General features: G+C 54.0%; 1 protein-coding gene across 2 annotated transcripts in view; it reads right to left on the bottom strand.

Moving 5' to 3' along the window:
• Positions 1 to 15641, bottom strand: part of MPP1 (MAGUK p55 scaffold protein 1) — a 55862-nt gene that overhangs the window by 5065 nt on the left and 35156 nt on the right. For both annotated transcript variants that reach the window (XM_048863631.2, XM_048863633.2), the window contains exons 8-11: positions 14144 to 14224; positions 12596 to 12676; positions 10790 to 10992; positions 9477 to 9551 (exon numbers count right to left, since the gene is read on the bottom strand). In XM_048863631.2, the coding sequence (XP_048719588.1) occupies positions 9477 to 9551; positions 10790 to 10992; positions 12596 to 12676; positions 14144 to 14224 (440 nt within the window). The remainder of the gene's footprint in view (positions 1 to 9476; positions 9552 to 10789; positions 10993 to 12595; positions 12677 to 14143; positions 14225 to 15641) is intronic.

Below are 15641 nucleotides of genomic sequence, written 5' to 3' on the forward strand. Positions count from 1 at the left end.
CCCCCCGAGTGGCGCCACTGCGCTGTGCATATATACCCCTGCCGCCCTGACCCCCTCCGGGTCCTTCTTGCTGGCGACTCCGACAGAGGGGTAGGAGGGTGGGTGGTGGAATGGACGTGAACAACATCTCGAAGAACAACAGTTACGAGAAAGTAACCGTTTTGTCTTCTTCGAGTGCTTGTTCATGTCCATTCCACATTAGGTGAATTACAAGCTTACCTCCGAAGGAGGGTAGGAGTCACGGAACAACTGCTCAGAGGACCGCTCTGCCAGCTGCCGCATCCGCTCTGGCCTGCTTGTTGACTGCGTAGTGGGTCGTGAAGGTGCACACTGAGGACCAGGTGGCTGCTCTGCAGATCTCCTGGATCGGGACCTGTGGCAGGAACGCCGCGGAAGTCGCTTGCGCCCTGGTCGAATGGGCAGTGACTGCCGGGGCCGAAACACCTGCGACCTCACAGCATGCCCAGATGCAGCTTGTAATCCAAGACGACATCCGCTGCGCCAACACTAGGAGGCCTTTCATCCTCTCCGCTACAGCCACAAACAGCTGCGCGGATTTACGAAAGGGCTTAGTGCGCTCCAAATAGAACGCCAGCGCTCAACGCACATCCAGGGTGTACAAGCTGCAGTGACTCGGGTCTGTATGGGGTTTCAGGAAGAACACCAGCAGACAAATGTGCTGGCCCAAATGGAATTGGGAGACCACCTTAGGGAGGAACTTGGGGTGCAGTCGGAGCTGCACCTTGTCCTTGTGAAATACTGTATACGGTGGCTCAGAGGTGAGGGCCCTCAGTTCGGACACCCTTCTGGCCAAGGTAATGGCAACCAGAAATGCCACCTTCCAGGAAAGATGGAGGAGAGAACAGGAAGCGAGGCTCAAAAGGGGGTCCCATGAGTTTAGAGAGGACCAGCTTAAGGTTCCATGGAGGGACTGGGGGGCGTGAGTACGGAAACATCCTCTCCAACCCTTTAAGGAACCGTCCCACCATTGGTGGGAAAACACTGAGCCCCCCGAGAACCCCGGATGGAAGGTGGAGATGGCCGCCAGGTGTACTCTGAGTGAGGACGGGGGCTAGCCCTTGCTGCTTGAGGTGCAGGAGGTACTCCAGGATGGCCTGCACCGGGGCCTGGCCTGGCCGCACCTGTTGGGGTTCACACCAACATGAGAACCTTTTCCACTTGGCCATATAGGTCGCCCTGGTACAGGTCTTTCTACTTCCAAGCAGAATCTGCTGCACAGGAAGGGAGCACTGGCTCTCCAGAGTGTTTAGCCACAGAGCCTCAGGTGCAGTGACTGCAGGTCGGGGTGGAGAAGCTGGCAGCCGTCCTGTGTAAGGAGGTCCCGGTGTAGGGGCAGGACTACTGGGGCCTCCACTGACAGCTCTAGGAGCGATGTGTACCAGTGCTGTACCAGTGTATCACCGCCACCCTGACCCTGCACACCTTGAGTAGGACCTTATGTACTAAGGGGAGCGGGAGAAAAACATACATCAAGCCCCCTCTCCACGGGATCGCAAACGCGTACGTGAGCGAGCCCGGGCTGTGGCCCTGGAACGAGCAGAACCGTGGGCACTGGACGTTGACCCTGGTGGCAAACAGGTCTACCCGGGAAAACCTCCACCTGTGGAAGAGCGAAAGCACGATGTCCGCTCTGAGCTTCCGCTCATGTATGCAGTATGACCTGCTGAAGGAGTCCACCAGCTCATTTCGTACCCCCGGGAGACAGGACACCTTGGGGTGAATTGCATGGGCTATGCAAAGGTCACAGAGGAGAGCAGCCTCAAAACAGAGTGGCAAGGAACGGGCCCCGCCCTGTTTGTTTATATAAAATATGGCAGTAGTATTGTCTGTCGGAACTGTCATGCTATGACCACTCAGAGTGGCTTGAAAGGTCTGGCAGGCGAGACGAATCGCCCCGAGCTCTTCACATTGATATGGAGCAACTGCTCTGCTCTGGACCACAACCCCTGCGTCGTGAAGTTCCCCAAGTGAACCCTCCATCCGTGGTCTGACGCGTCCGTCACCAGCGTCAGGTCCGGTTGTGGGGCGGCAAAGGGGATGCCTTCGCAAACCACGGGCTGGGACTGCCACCACCGCAGGGAGTCCAGCACGTCCCTTGGGGCTGTCACTACCAAGTCCAGGGGATCCCTGCCTGGTGGTACATCCGAGCGAGCCACGCCTGCAGAGTCCTGAGTCTCCGTTTAGCATGCCTGACCACGTGCGTGCAATCTGCCATGTGGTCCAGCAGCCACAGGCAGCACCTGGCCGTTGTCGTTGGAGACTGGCGCAAGGAGGCCATCGCTTGCTGGATAGACTGGAATCGGGATACTGGAAGTCTTGCTCTGGCCTGCACCACATCCAGGACCACTCCTATGAATTCTCCTCTCTGCGTGGGTACGAGCATGGACTTGGGGAAGTTGATCAGGAGCCCCAGCTCGTGGAACAATCTCAGGGCCACCTCCACATGACCCCCCATTTCCACCTCGGATCGACCCACCAGGAGCCAGTCGTCAAGGTATGGGTACACCCGGATTCTCTGCCTCCGTAAGAAGGCCACCACCACCACCATGAACTTTGTGAACACTTGTGGGGCCGCGGCTAGACCAAACGGGGGAACCGCAAACTGGTAATGTTCTTGGCCCACAGTGAAGCGCAGAAACTGCCGATGTGTTGGGTGGATGGCGATATGAAAGTATGCGTCCTTCATGTCGAGGGCAGTGAACCAGTCCCCCGGATCCAGGGAAGGGATGATGGTGCCCAGAGAGACCATGCGGAACTGGGCCTTGACCAGGAACTTATCAAGCCTGCATAGGTCTAGGATGGGGCGAAGGCCCCTTTTGGCCTTGGGGATGAGGAAGTACCGGGAGTAGAACCCTTTCCCCCTTAGGCTGTGCGGCACCGCCTCTACCACCCCCGCCTCTAGCAGCAAGCGGACTTCCTTCTCTAGGAGATGCTGGTGAGAGGGGTCTCTGAAGAGGGACAGGGAAGCGGGGTGGGGAGGGAGGGAAGGAAGAAAATTGCAGCGAGGTACCCGTTCTGCACCGTGCGTAAGACCCAAAGGTCTGAGGTAATGGTGGACCACGCACGGGAGAAACAGGGCAGGCAGTTCAGGAAACAAAGGGACGGTTCCGGTGACTGGTTTGGTATGCTGTCTTCAAGCACACCTTCAAAAGCCTAGCTTACTTCCTGGCTGGGGTTTGTGCTGGCCTTGTTTCTGGCCCGGTGCATTATTGTTACTGTTGTTGCACCGTTGCCTGTTATCCCTGCCTCGCCTACGGTAAGGCTCATGCCTATGGCGAGGCTGGTACTGGCGTTGAGGGGGAGGCTGCGGCTTAAAGGGCTTCCTCTGGGTCCCCGGGGTGTGCACACCCAGCGACTTAAGCGTAGCTCGCAAGTCCTTAAGGCTGTGCAGCCTCGTGTCTATCTGGTCTGAGAAGAGCCCGGACCCTTCGAAGGGGAGGTCCTGGAGTGTACTCTGGACCTCGGGCGGCTGGCCTGAGTCCTGCAGCCATGCCAAGCGCCTCATGACCACCCCCAACATGATTGTTCTGGCCGCCGCGTCTGCCAAATCCAAGGAGGCCTGGAGAGAGGTCTTAGCTACTGGCTTACCCTCGTCCACCAGGACCGTAAACTCCTGTTGGGAACCTTGCAGGAGGTTGTCCTTAAACTTCCCCACCGCCGCCCAGGAGTTGAAATTATGCCTGTTGAGGATGGCCTGCTGGTTCGCAATCCTCAACTGAAGGCCCCCAGATGAGTTCACATTTCTTCCAAAAAGGTCCAGGCGTTTCGCCTCCTTGGCCTTAGGGGCCGGAGCCTGCTGTCCATGGCACTCTCTTTCATTTACCGCTGAGATCACTAGGGAGCATGGACTCAGAACAGGAACTCATAGCCCTTAGATGGGGCAAAGTATTTACGCTCCACTCCTTTGGCCGTTGGAGTGCTGGAGGCTGGGGTCTGCCATATGGTCTTATATTTGGACAGAATGGTCTTAATGAGCGGGAGCACTATTCTGGATGGACCTTTGGGGCTCAAAATGTCCACCATGGGGTCTTCCTGCTCAACCATCTCCTTGGCCTGCAACCCCAAGTTCTGGGGGACCCTGCACAGCAACTCATGGTGGGCTCTATAGTCTATTGGTGGAGGGCCGGACACCGCTGTACCCACTAACGCCTCATCCAGGGATGACGAGGAGGTTAGCTGCTGCTCGACCCCCTCTGGCTGGTCCTCCTGTACCCCTTCTCCCGTGGGAGGGGCCTCTGGCTCCGGCCGGGGCAGGAGTCCATGGGACAGCACTGGACTCGGTGCCGGTCTCTCCGGTTTATCCTGGGGGGATGCTGGAGGCTTGGATACTGTAGCCTCTGACACCGTCTGGTGTCGGTGCAGGGACCGGGATCACTGCACCGAGTAACTTGCCCTGAACGGGGCCCCTTGGTGCCCCTGATAGGCCCAGGGGGTCCAGAAGGGCCAATGGCCTGGCGGCCCCCATTGGGGTTGCTAGCCCACCTGAGGGTCCCTGCTGTCCAGGGCCCGGTGTGGTAGCTATAGCGGCCTGAGTCGGCGCCAGACTGTAGTAATGCCAATCGCGACGACCATAGCGGTGCCAACGATCTGCGCCGGCAGGAGAACGAGCAGCTCCTGGCTGAGCGGGAGCAGTACCGGTATCCCCGGGACCAGGACCAGTGCCAGTGCTGGCGTTCCCTGAACCAGGACCGTCTGTGGGAGTCCTCTGGCGAGGGCCGTTTCAATTCCTCCCGGTGCCAGTCTCTGGGTGGTGCCAGAGAGCGGTGTGCCCTTTCCGGTGCTTCCTCGCGCGAACCACTCCCAGTGCTGCGACTTCCTTCTAGGCTGCTGGTAAATGAGTCCACGGAGTCGGAGCTCGACCGGGACCAACTCTGGGAGCGGTGCCGGGACAGTGTCCTCAAGCGACACACTATTGCCAGCTTACCCCTCAATGGCACCCGCGGCATGGGTGCTGGAGGGTTCTCTCTATGCGGGAGTGGGCTCGCCACTGACAGCTCAATGAGATCCTTTGCAGCCTCAAAGAGGCCAGGCGTGGAGGGCTGATCCGTTATGCCCTCGAGCCCATCGTCTGCACTGAGCTCACTTAGGTCTGGGCTCGGGGGGGCTTGTGCTGCCGGGACCGCCAGTGTCAGCACCAGTACCGCAGCCTTCCCGCTCTTGTCAGCGCTCGGGGCCTTGGGCAGCGCTGGCCTCCTGTGAGGGGAATGACCGCACCTTGCTTTTGGCTGTGCCAGGGGCCGCACCGGAGAGGACGAGCAGTGCCGGGGCCTAGTCTGGCGCTCTGGGGCTGACAGTTTACAGTGCATAGCCAGTGCCAGGTCTCTCGACAGCTCCGGGGCACTACGCACCGAGGAAGCCTGAGCTAGAGTCGGGTGCTTCGGGCCCGGTGGCTGCAATGCAGCCTCCATCAACAGCTGCTTTAAATGAAAGTCTCTTTCTTTCCTTGTTCTTGGCTTAAATGCCTTGCAAATCCTACACCGCTCAGTTTGATGTTCGTCCCCCAGGCAACATAGACACGAGTCATGGGGGTCACTAACTGGCATAGGTTTGTGGCACGTGGCGCAAGCCTTGAAGCCATGGGCCTGTGGCATGCCCTGCGGCGGGTGCTGGAAACCTCCAAGCACCTAAATCACTTAAGTGACCACCATCAAGGTATGTTAACTAACTGATAACAGCTACTCTGAAAAGGCTAAGGGACTGCTCTTCTGAGAGAGAGAGAGAGAGAGAGAGAGAGGTTGTTCCAACGCCGCCATGGACGATAAGAAGGAACTGGAGGGGGTCAGGCCGGCAGGGGTATATATGTACGGCGCAGTGGTGCCACTTGGGGAGCCCCGCCGGGAGCCGCTAAGAGAAAAAGTTTCTGACGCTCATGCACGCAGCATGCGCACACCTAATGTGGAATGGACGTGAACAATCAACAGATCCATCTCCCTGTTTTTTCCCAAAACCACATAGCGACAACTGGGAGACAATTGTGCATATACTAGATATTAGAAAGACATTAGCATTCTACTTGGACAGGACTCAGGACTTCAGGAAATCCCCTAAACTCTTCCTTTTGTCCACAGAAAGATCCAAAAGTTCTGTGATATTGCCTCAAAGACTATCCAAATGGGTCTCTAGTTGCATTAATCACTTATCAAGGACACAACTTGCTTCCGTCCAGAGTCCATAAGCACTCCACGAGGTCAGTTTCTACCTCAATCACATTCCTTAGGGATACCCCTATCTCAGCAATCTATAGAGCAATGACTTGAGCCTCTGCCCGTACTTTCACAGAACATTATGCGATCATTGAAGATTTGGCCACTGACACCATCTTCGACTCCGCAGTACTCTCTGTAGTAAAAGACTCGACTCTGAAGTCCCAGCCTCCAGTGGTGGGTACTGCTCGGGAGTCACCTGAAGTGGAGCACCCATAGGGACACTACTCGAAGAAGAGGAAGTTACTCACCTTGTGCAGTAACAATAGTTCTTTGAGATGTGTCCCTGTATGGGTGCTCCACAACCCACCCTCCTCCCCTCTACTTCGGAGTTCTCTATAGGGCTCTGTGGTAGAGAAGGAAGTGAGGGAGGTTCACCCGTGCTAGGGAGGGAGAGCACATGTGCAGGCTCAATGGAACACTGCTACCAAAAATCTCCGATTAGAGGTGAAGGGGCACACCTAAAGTGAAGCACCCATAGGGACACACATCTCGAAGAACCATCGTTACTGCACAAGGTGAGTAACTTCCCCTTTTTTACCCACGAAAGCGTATGCCCAAATAAATCTGTTAGTCTTTAAGGTGCCACCGGACTCCTTGTTGTTTTTCTGAGTCGCTCTAACATTGTTTTTTCATCTCTGTCCCCAGTAGCACTTGAAATTAACATGGCTGTTCTGTTTACCAGCATCATGAGCTCAGCTCTGGGCAACAGTGAATTGCTGCAGCCTGCACCCCGCTCTCTGTGTGGCGTTCAGCAGCCAGAGCGTATTTAGAGGGGAAAAATACCCCTGCTCTCTGAGCTGCTGGAGGTCATATTTTGGCCATTGCCCTTGACTTACTAAGCAGTTACCTGAACTGTGAAAGCAGGCTAAATATAGCATTTGCTTCACCACCCGGGCCTGTCCCCTGCGGCAGAAGACAGTTTTTATCAATAATAGCTCAGCCTTGCTTCACACTGGCACCTTCAGCAACTGCAGTGGGTGCATGGGGTTGCAGGCCCATGGAGCCAGCTGGCCCACAACTTTTTCAGATAGCACAATAGTTAGCCCTTACATAACACCTTCCATTGGACAGCACTTCATAAACACAGACTAATCAGTTTGCGGGTGGCACTTCATTCAAAGGCTACATAAACCCTCCACCTGTTACAGCCTCCTGATCAAATTGTCTGCAACCTAATCCCCAGCTACAGGTTGACTGACTGAGCCAGCCCTGTCCAAGAGCATGGAGCAGGGGTCCTGGCCAAGACTGAGTTCAGGCAGGGCTTCCAGGGCTTGTTTACTCCTCTAGAGAGTAAACAAAGGGAAAATGGGACACCCCACAGGGCTACCCCAAGGGCCCCCTTCACTCCCCATCCCCCGCGCAGGCCAGCCTGAGTCCCCCGTACCGCGCAGGGCTGGCATTACCACTCACCCCCTGTATGTTCCTCCATTCCCCGCTAGGGGGTCACACCCCACCTTTTTGGCAAAATTGCATTTGTCCAGTTTGATCAGTTGGCAAGAGCAAACGGGACAAATGCCCAGTTTTGCCAAAAAAGTTGGGACGGCTGGGACAGGGTTTAAAAAGGGGCCTGTCCTGGCCAAAATGGGACATGTGGTCACCCTGCTCCTCTCGCCCCCTGGTTTCAGTGTCCAGCTGTGTGGAATTTCTCAGCTCTACTCTGCCATTGCCATGCAGGCACCCTGCTTAGCAAAGGGTTAGCTTAGCCAGGCCACGAGTGAACCAAGTGGGTTAGAAAGACATGCGCCTGCTGCAAGCTGCAGCCTGGGATCCCAGCGCTTTCTGAACAGATTGCTGCATAAACCCCCCTTTCATCTTCAGTGGTAAAGGGCAGCAGCTCAGTTAGCTAAATAATCAAGAGAACATCTGCTGTTCAAGGGCAGGACAAAGGGACCCATCCAGCGGCACACCTAAGCCAGTCTCTCGTACAATACCAGTCACTTGGCTGCTGCACAGCACCAGAGACTGGAGAGGGGCAGCTGATCCAGGTGTTACTGTTTCGGGCTGGCTGGCTGCCGTCTAATCAGCGTGAGCCACACTGACAGCAGGAAGGTCTCTGCAGCTTGAAACTGCTGCAAGTTGACAGCGCTTTGGCTCTGGGAAGTGAAATGACCTGTGCAGGGCGAGCCCCAGGCAGGGCAAAGTCAGAATCCATGAATGCCAGGGACTGGGCCCCTTAAGGAGCCATTTGAGGGGTGGTTTGTGTCCTTGCCTATTGGAAACTCAGCAGCTTAGCTGGGATTCATACGTGAACGGAGAGGGGTTGCTGGGGAGAAGCTGCTGGCAAAGTCCCCCCCACCCACACTGCCACATCCCCTGTAATTCCAGTCCTGAGACAGCCCTCCCCTCCCTAGTTCTGGTGCGGGAGGGGAATGAAGTAGCAGGGGGCACCCTCCCCAGCTATGCTGCTGTCTGGGGTGAAGGTCTTGCTGCCTTCGCTATTCCTTTAGGCTTGGAGGCAGCCAGGCGCTAGCTATGGAAGAGCACACATGCTAGACAGTTTCACTCCCTCCAGCCACCACAATCCCTCTAAGGGCAGGGGAAGCAGCCTTGGAGGAGGGGCAGGTTTGCCTCATCTCACCTCCTAAGGAATTCCTTTTGCGAAGTGGGGAGATTGGGGCCTGCTGGGTTCTGTGGGGGGGGGGGGGGGGATGGTGCTGGCGACTAGCTGAGGGGGAAGAAGCTGTGCCCAAGTCTCTTGTTCAAGTCCAGGTGGCCACCAGCCTGAATGGGGAATCAGCCCCTAGCCCCTTACAAACAGCTGCTGTGGCCCCAGCTGGGAGGGTGAGGGGGGAAGCGCACTCACACTCACAGCTTTGGAGTTACCTGGTGCTCTGCACTTTATCTCAGGGAGGTTTAAGTTTGGGGTATTGCAGATTAACTCCACTCCTCTGGCTGGAAAACCCAGACACCCGACAGGGAAGGGGCAAGCACCAGTTTCTGAACAGTGGACAGGAGAACAAGTCCCCAGGGAGGAAAGGGAACAGAAACAATTGCTTGGGGGTGAGATTCCCAAATATATTTAGGTGCCTAAGTCCCACTGATGTTACTGGGAGTTAGGCACCTAAATACCTCTGTGGACCCTACCTTTGGGGTCCCACCACTGTGAGGAAAGGGCTCTTCATCCCCCCGGCCACAAGCCACAATGGGGAGCGGGGGGTGTGTGCAAAGAGGCAAGCGTGCGTGGGGGAGTGAGTATGGGAGAACACACCTGTGTAATCGCTCCACCTCCCGCCACACCATGGCACCCACCTGATTGGCCTGGTCTGTTGGCGCGATGAAGACAATGAATGGGGACAGCTCGGCAGTGCGCACAATCTTCAGGGTCTGCAGATGGGAGTCAGGGAGAGAGAGGGGTCAGGAGCAGAGTGCAAGGCCCTTCCTGCCTTCCAGAGGGCTGCCAGCTCTGCTGGGTCCCGGCTGGAGGCCAGGATCCCCGAAAATCACACCCTGGGTGTCTGCCAGGGACAGGCCCATGTCACAGCCTCACAGAGAGGTGGGTCAAAGGCTGGCTCTGTGGGGCTGCGGACAGCTTGCACTGCTGCTGCCAGAGGTCTTTGGGCTTCAGGCCTGTCACATCAGCTAAGTATAAATTCACTTTAAAAATCCTTAGCTTGGGATGCAGCAAAGGATTCCAGCTGCACCCTTTCAGAAGCTGCCACGGGGATGCTGGCCCTTGGCTGCAGGAGCAGCTGATGTTCTGCTAGCTAGACAGTGCCGATCTGAAATAGTGACACCTGAAGGCAGATCAGAACTAGTGCAATCTACCGCTGCAGGCCAGCAGCTGGTGACCTCCGCAGCTGTAATTATCCTCTCTCATCCCATTGGAAAGTTCTAAGGGACCCACAGAACAGCCATCATCATTAAGGGCTGGGACGGTCAGCTCTCACTGAGGGGAGAGGTTTGCCTCCATACCCTCGTCATTAGCTGAAGGCAGTAAGTCGCCAAGTTGAGGCGCAGACTCCCCTGCCCTTTCCACGGGCGCCCTGGGGATGGATATGCCAATCCCATGGCAGCTTTGCCATCTGCCTTTATGCTCCCCTTCTAGGAGGCGGGTGCTCCCTGGAATACCTGTGCAGCAGGAAGGTGTGGGGCCATCAGCAGCAGTCTCGCCCAAGGTATCTGCCCAGTACGGGGGCACTAGGTGGAGTCCATCCATTGGTTTTATCTCTTGTGTTTAATTTTCCTCCCTCCGTGCCCTTTCCCCCTGGCTACTGGCAGGTGCATAGCTCAGTCCAGCTCAGTTGCCCTCTACAGTGCCCCACTCTCCTAGCCAAATGGCCTGCTCTTTCACTGCCTTGCCTTTTCACCCAGCCCCAGCTTGGGTTATGCTTTAAAGGATACATTTTGCACCCAGCCACTAACATCATGCCCGCAAGTGACGGGCCCCAGCGTTCTGCCTGCGCAACTGGTGGGCACAGTTGGGAAGACAGAGGGATAAATCCTCTTTTGCACCCCCAATTGCAAGTGCAGTTAAATGTGGGTGCAAAGCTGCCCCCGAAAATTTTAGAGGTACTTTTTCCAACTCTGACCCCTAACACGCTGCCCCCATCCCTCACCCTCACCTGGGGCTCAATGTCTAGGATGGCGATTTTATCCTGCTGGTGGATCTGATGCACTGTTTCAAACTTGGTGCCAAATATGTTTCCCTGGTAGCTCCCAAACTCCAGGAACTCATTGGTGGAGATGTCCCTGGTCATCTCCTCAGTGGAGATGAAGTGATAGTCCTTCCCGTCCACTTCGTTCTTCTTCTGGGGACGTGTGGTGTCTGAATGGGCGAGAGAGCTGGGTGACTGACCTGTGCTGCCACCTCACAAGGGAACCAAAGGGGCCAGCTAGCTTGGGCCAACATGACCACTGAGCAGGAAGGCTGTGGAGAGAGTGGCTGCTGTGCCACTCTGCACCATAGGAAGCCCTCACGTGTTCCCAAGCTGGGCCCTAGGAAGGCCAGGAGGGGGGAGTCAGAGGAAGTGAGCACTTGGTGAAGAGAGGCAGGGCCTCTATCAGCTTTAACCCTTTGCTGCTCAGAACAAGGGTGGGCAGAGCATGGATTTGCTGCCTGTAGTGCCTTGACTGTTGCTCAGGTGAGAGGATCTGGAGCATTCCTGCCTCTTGACCTCCTTGCCTATGTCAAGGGCCACCAAGCCCTGCCCCTAGTGATGAATATGGCCAGCCAAGGTCACTGAAAGCAGCATCACTTGGGAACAAGGGCTCACATTAGAGCCTGGACTGGACTGGACTGTAAACTCTTTGCCAGCCCAAAACAGTTTTGGCAACAAAAATCAGGCCCAGCAAGACCTATGAGGCCTGCTTTGAAACTGACTAGGTTTCATGTTGATGGTGTCCTTTAAAGCCAAGGGAAAACACTGATCTACCAGTTCTGAGGCCAGGCTCCTGGCACCTCTTCTTCTATTTCTCCGCCGCTGGCCAAGATACCCCAATGAAAGCAACCTCCACCAGCCTTTGCGTGCACACCAGGCCATTCCCAGCATGGGCCTGGCTGGATGTGCTCTTCTCCAGCTGGCCTTGCCATGTTTTCAGCACTGGCGCTGCTCAGGAGTTATGGCAGGAACATGGGGTAATCTGAGCCCAATTGCATTCACCGATGGCAAGGAAACATGCCTCCAGGACAGACAAGCTGCCATCTTGCTGGAAAGTACAAGTGTGCTGGAGACACTGCTGCCTTGGTCGAGGCAGGCCCCATTTACCCAGCATGCACCCTGTGGGACTACATCATCTTCCCTAAACATGACTTTGGGCAACCTCCAGAGCCACTTTAGCAACACTAGCAAAACAGACCAAAAAAACCTCACCCAATGTGGTGGGTCACTGAAATGTCCAGTGGCAGGAGCTCGTGTCTGATTTCAAGGCTGATTGAACTGAGGTTGTGCACTCCTGTATCTATGAACACATGGGGCTGAGACATTCTCTGACGGCATTTGGGGTGGTCCCGTTACTCTCGTGAGTCACTCCAAAGGAGCATCTATCACATCTTCCTGCCACCTCATCCCCACAGGGGTTCTGCATGCACCACGGACAGTACAGAATCGCTAGAGCTTCCCTATCTTTTTTTTTTTTTTTTCTTTTAAAACAGGGACTATTTTTGGTAACCCTCCCCCGGTAACGCCAGGTGCTCAGTGACCATGAACCCAAACTGTGCAGGGCTCAGAGGGAGTTGGAACAATCTCTGAACATTCTCTGAAACAGCTTTTCTGCACCTAACCCCCCCCCCCCCCCAGCTCTATGCAGGTAAGGCTAGGAGTGAGTGCTGGGAAGCTGGCCTTCCTAGGGCTTTAAAATGGCTAGTTCTGGTTGCTGACACAGGCACTGGGGGCGGGTAGAGCTCGACCCCACTATGGGTGACTACTTACATGGAGCTGGATACCCAAACTTCTCCGGGTTCTTGCTGAGCAGGGCATTCTTAATGTGGCTACGACCTACCCCGCTTGCACCTGTGCAAGAGGATGAGAGAGGGATGGGAAATCAGTGCCCCCCAAGAGAGGCCTTTCCTGTACTGGAGAAGGGGAGAGGGGAATCACAAGAGCCATGTGGGAGGAGTAAGAGAAGAACCCCTCTTCAGAGGAAGGAGCTCTGGCAGAGAGAGCGAGTAGGGATGGAGCAGGATGAGCTAGCCAAGGAAATTCCATCCCTGTTGGGTCACTGAGCCCATCCCCCAGAAGGAATGGGATAACTGCTGCCCAGACCAGATAGTGGAGCCTCTTCGCCCCTTTGGAATGGACCAGACTCTGCAAAATGGGAGACCCTGTTCTTTTCAATATGGCCATAATGCAGGGCAATGCACTTCCAGTCCCAGAGCCAGCCCACTGCTTCTCCATGGACTGGGCAAGGCACAGCCTTGGCACTACTGAGTTAGGTCTGGATCCTCCTAGGCGTCTAACGCCCAGTGAAACCAATAGAAGTTAGGCACCAAAATACCTTTCAGGATCTTGACCTTAGTGTCTACACAGTGGCACTCAGCAACGTTAATCCAAATTACCAAAAGGAATTAATTTAAAATGAATTAAAATAAATCCCCATGTGGACTCATTCAGAATTAGAGTGGTCTTAATTAGGTTTTGTTTAAAGTGAATTAAGATAAACCAAATTAAAGGCCACTTTAATTCTGAACGTGTGTGTCCACACAGGGAGTTAATGTGGTTTAACTAACACACTTTAAAAGCTAATTTAGAATAACTTTCCTGAGTGTCCCCATGCAGACATGCCCTGAGTCTCATACCAAGGGGTCTGTGCCGTGCAAGGCTCAGGACAGGGGTTGATTCCCACCCTTAGGTTTAAACAAAAGGCAGCTTTATCATTCTTTTAAAAAAAAAAAAACCACTGCATTGTTTTTGAAAACCCATCCCCTCCCACCCAGGGCTGACTGCTCCTCCTCCAGGTTCCCTCTGCAGCACAGTTCACACCATGACTCGGGTACTGCTAACAGTGCCAGTTTCTAAATGCCCAAGCCGGCCAACACAGCTGTGCCTGAGGATGCCAGTTCAGCTCTTCTGAACTTCTACTGCACAGCCAGCAGGGGCAGCTCAAAACACAGGGAGAGCGGGAGCTTGGGGTGACTCTTGCAGAACCCCAAGCCCCCACACAAATCTCTCTAGAATCCAGTAGGACTCTCAATCCGAGGAGAATACATTTTATTCAGGCCAGATGTAGGTCATAAATCCACCAGCTGATGTTGTTTTAAGGATCAAGGGCTTGATCCAAAGTCCACTAAAGTTGATGGAAACACTCCCATTGCCTTGGGATCAAACCCGTGTTAAAGAAGTAACAGACCTAACCCTCAGCTGGCAGGGTTCCCCAGTGGAAATGCTCTATCAGGTTCCATTCTGTCCAGGCCATTGGTCAGGGTGGAGAGGGACAATGGCCAGAAAAGCACAACATGTACATAGAGGGCAGGGCCATACCTATCAGCACCAGGGTCTTCCTCTTGAAGGCTGGCAGCCTCACCACCTCCTCATATGAAATCACATCCAACTGGTCAAAAACTGGGGGGAGAGAAGGGAAATGGATTCAAGAGAGGATCAGAATCAGTCCAGATGCAAAATCAGGGCACATCCCTGTCCAAGGCCACTGGGACATATTGGCATCGGTATATAATACCGCCACCAACACATCGCTCTCATATTGCACTTTGCTTCAGTAGATCTCAAACCACTTTACAAAGGTCAGTATCATTAGCCCCTTTTTAAATATGGTGAAACTGAGGCACAGAGAGGGGAAGTGACTTGCCTTTTGGAGGGCACCAAACTATTTGCAAATTCAGTGAATTGTCTGGGCTGAAAAAAAAATGGAGATTTTTTAAAGTGAAAATGAAATAATTGGACTTTTCCTTCCAAAATGGCATTTCAGTTCAATATTTAGCTAATTTTTTAAACAATAAATAAATAAATAAATAAATAAATAAAATAAAAAGAGCACGCGCGCAAGAGAGAGCAAGAATGAAAAACACCCCAAAGCAATGAACCTAGAAGGATTTTTTCCCCCATTTTTGTTTTGGCAAGAAAAAAAGAAAATCAGGCTTGCTTCAAACCAATCTGATTTTTTTTTTAGATTTTTCTATTTGGCCCATGTACCAAAAAAATCAATTACCCAGCTCTGCTCCTGAGGCTCGCTCCTAGGTCACACTGCATCCCTTACAAACTCAGCCGCAGAGAGAAATCAGCAAATGGTAACATACTTTGGGGATTAATATGGGGAAACTGTAGTGACAAGGTGTGAAATAAATGGCTCCTCTCCCCATTCAGTTCTGCCCAGGAGTCTGGACCCCAGAGGAGCCAAATTGGAAGCTGCAAGACTAACTCTTAGCTGAAGGAGTTATGGGGATCTTAGTTTATTCCCCTGAGGGAATAGTGAGGATCTTTATTTATCCCCTTGATTTACTGCCCTGTTTGTCAGACTACAGGCCAGGCCAAGTGCCAGCATGTCTCCAGGCTCTGGTCACACAACTCTCCACCCCCCATCACTCAGTTCTGTGGTGCATTGTTGGCACTGGCTTATTATGGGTCAGTTTCAGGTCCTGGCGCATTAAAACCTCAATAGTACAATCATTTAACCAGCAGGGTTTATTTGCTTGGCTGGGCCCCTGGATGAAGGTGGTGAATAGGGAGGATTCTCCCTAATCGAGGAACAGATTTTTGATCTGTTAAAAGTTTTAAGAGGTGAACTGAAAACCTCTGACTTGCCAGGACCTGAGTGCAGAGTCTGTGTTTGTCCTGATGCATCTGATGATGAGGGCCATAAATTAGCTCAGGGCCAGATTTCCAAGGTCTCCGCTCCTACAGTTGAGGCAGCTCAGCACACATTTCAGCACCAAATAAGGACCAAGATTTTAAAGGAGCTCAGCACCCATTATGTACCCACTGTGCCAAACTCTGGCCCTGGCTGTGGGTGCTGAGCCCTTCT

The sequence above is a fragment of the Caretta caretta genome, chromosome 9, assembly GCF_965140235.1.
Source record: "Caretta caretta isolate rCarCar2 chromosome 9, rCarCar1.hap1, whole genome shotgun sequence".
Classification (NCBI taxonomy): Eukaryota; Metazoa; Chordata; order Testudines; family Cheloniidae; genus Caretta; species Caretta caretta.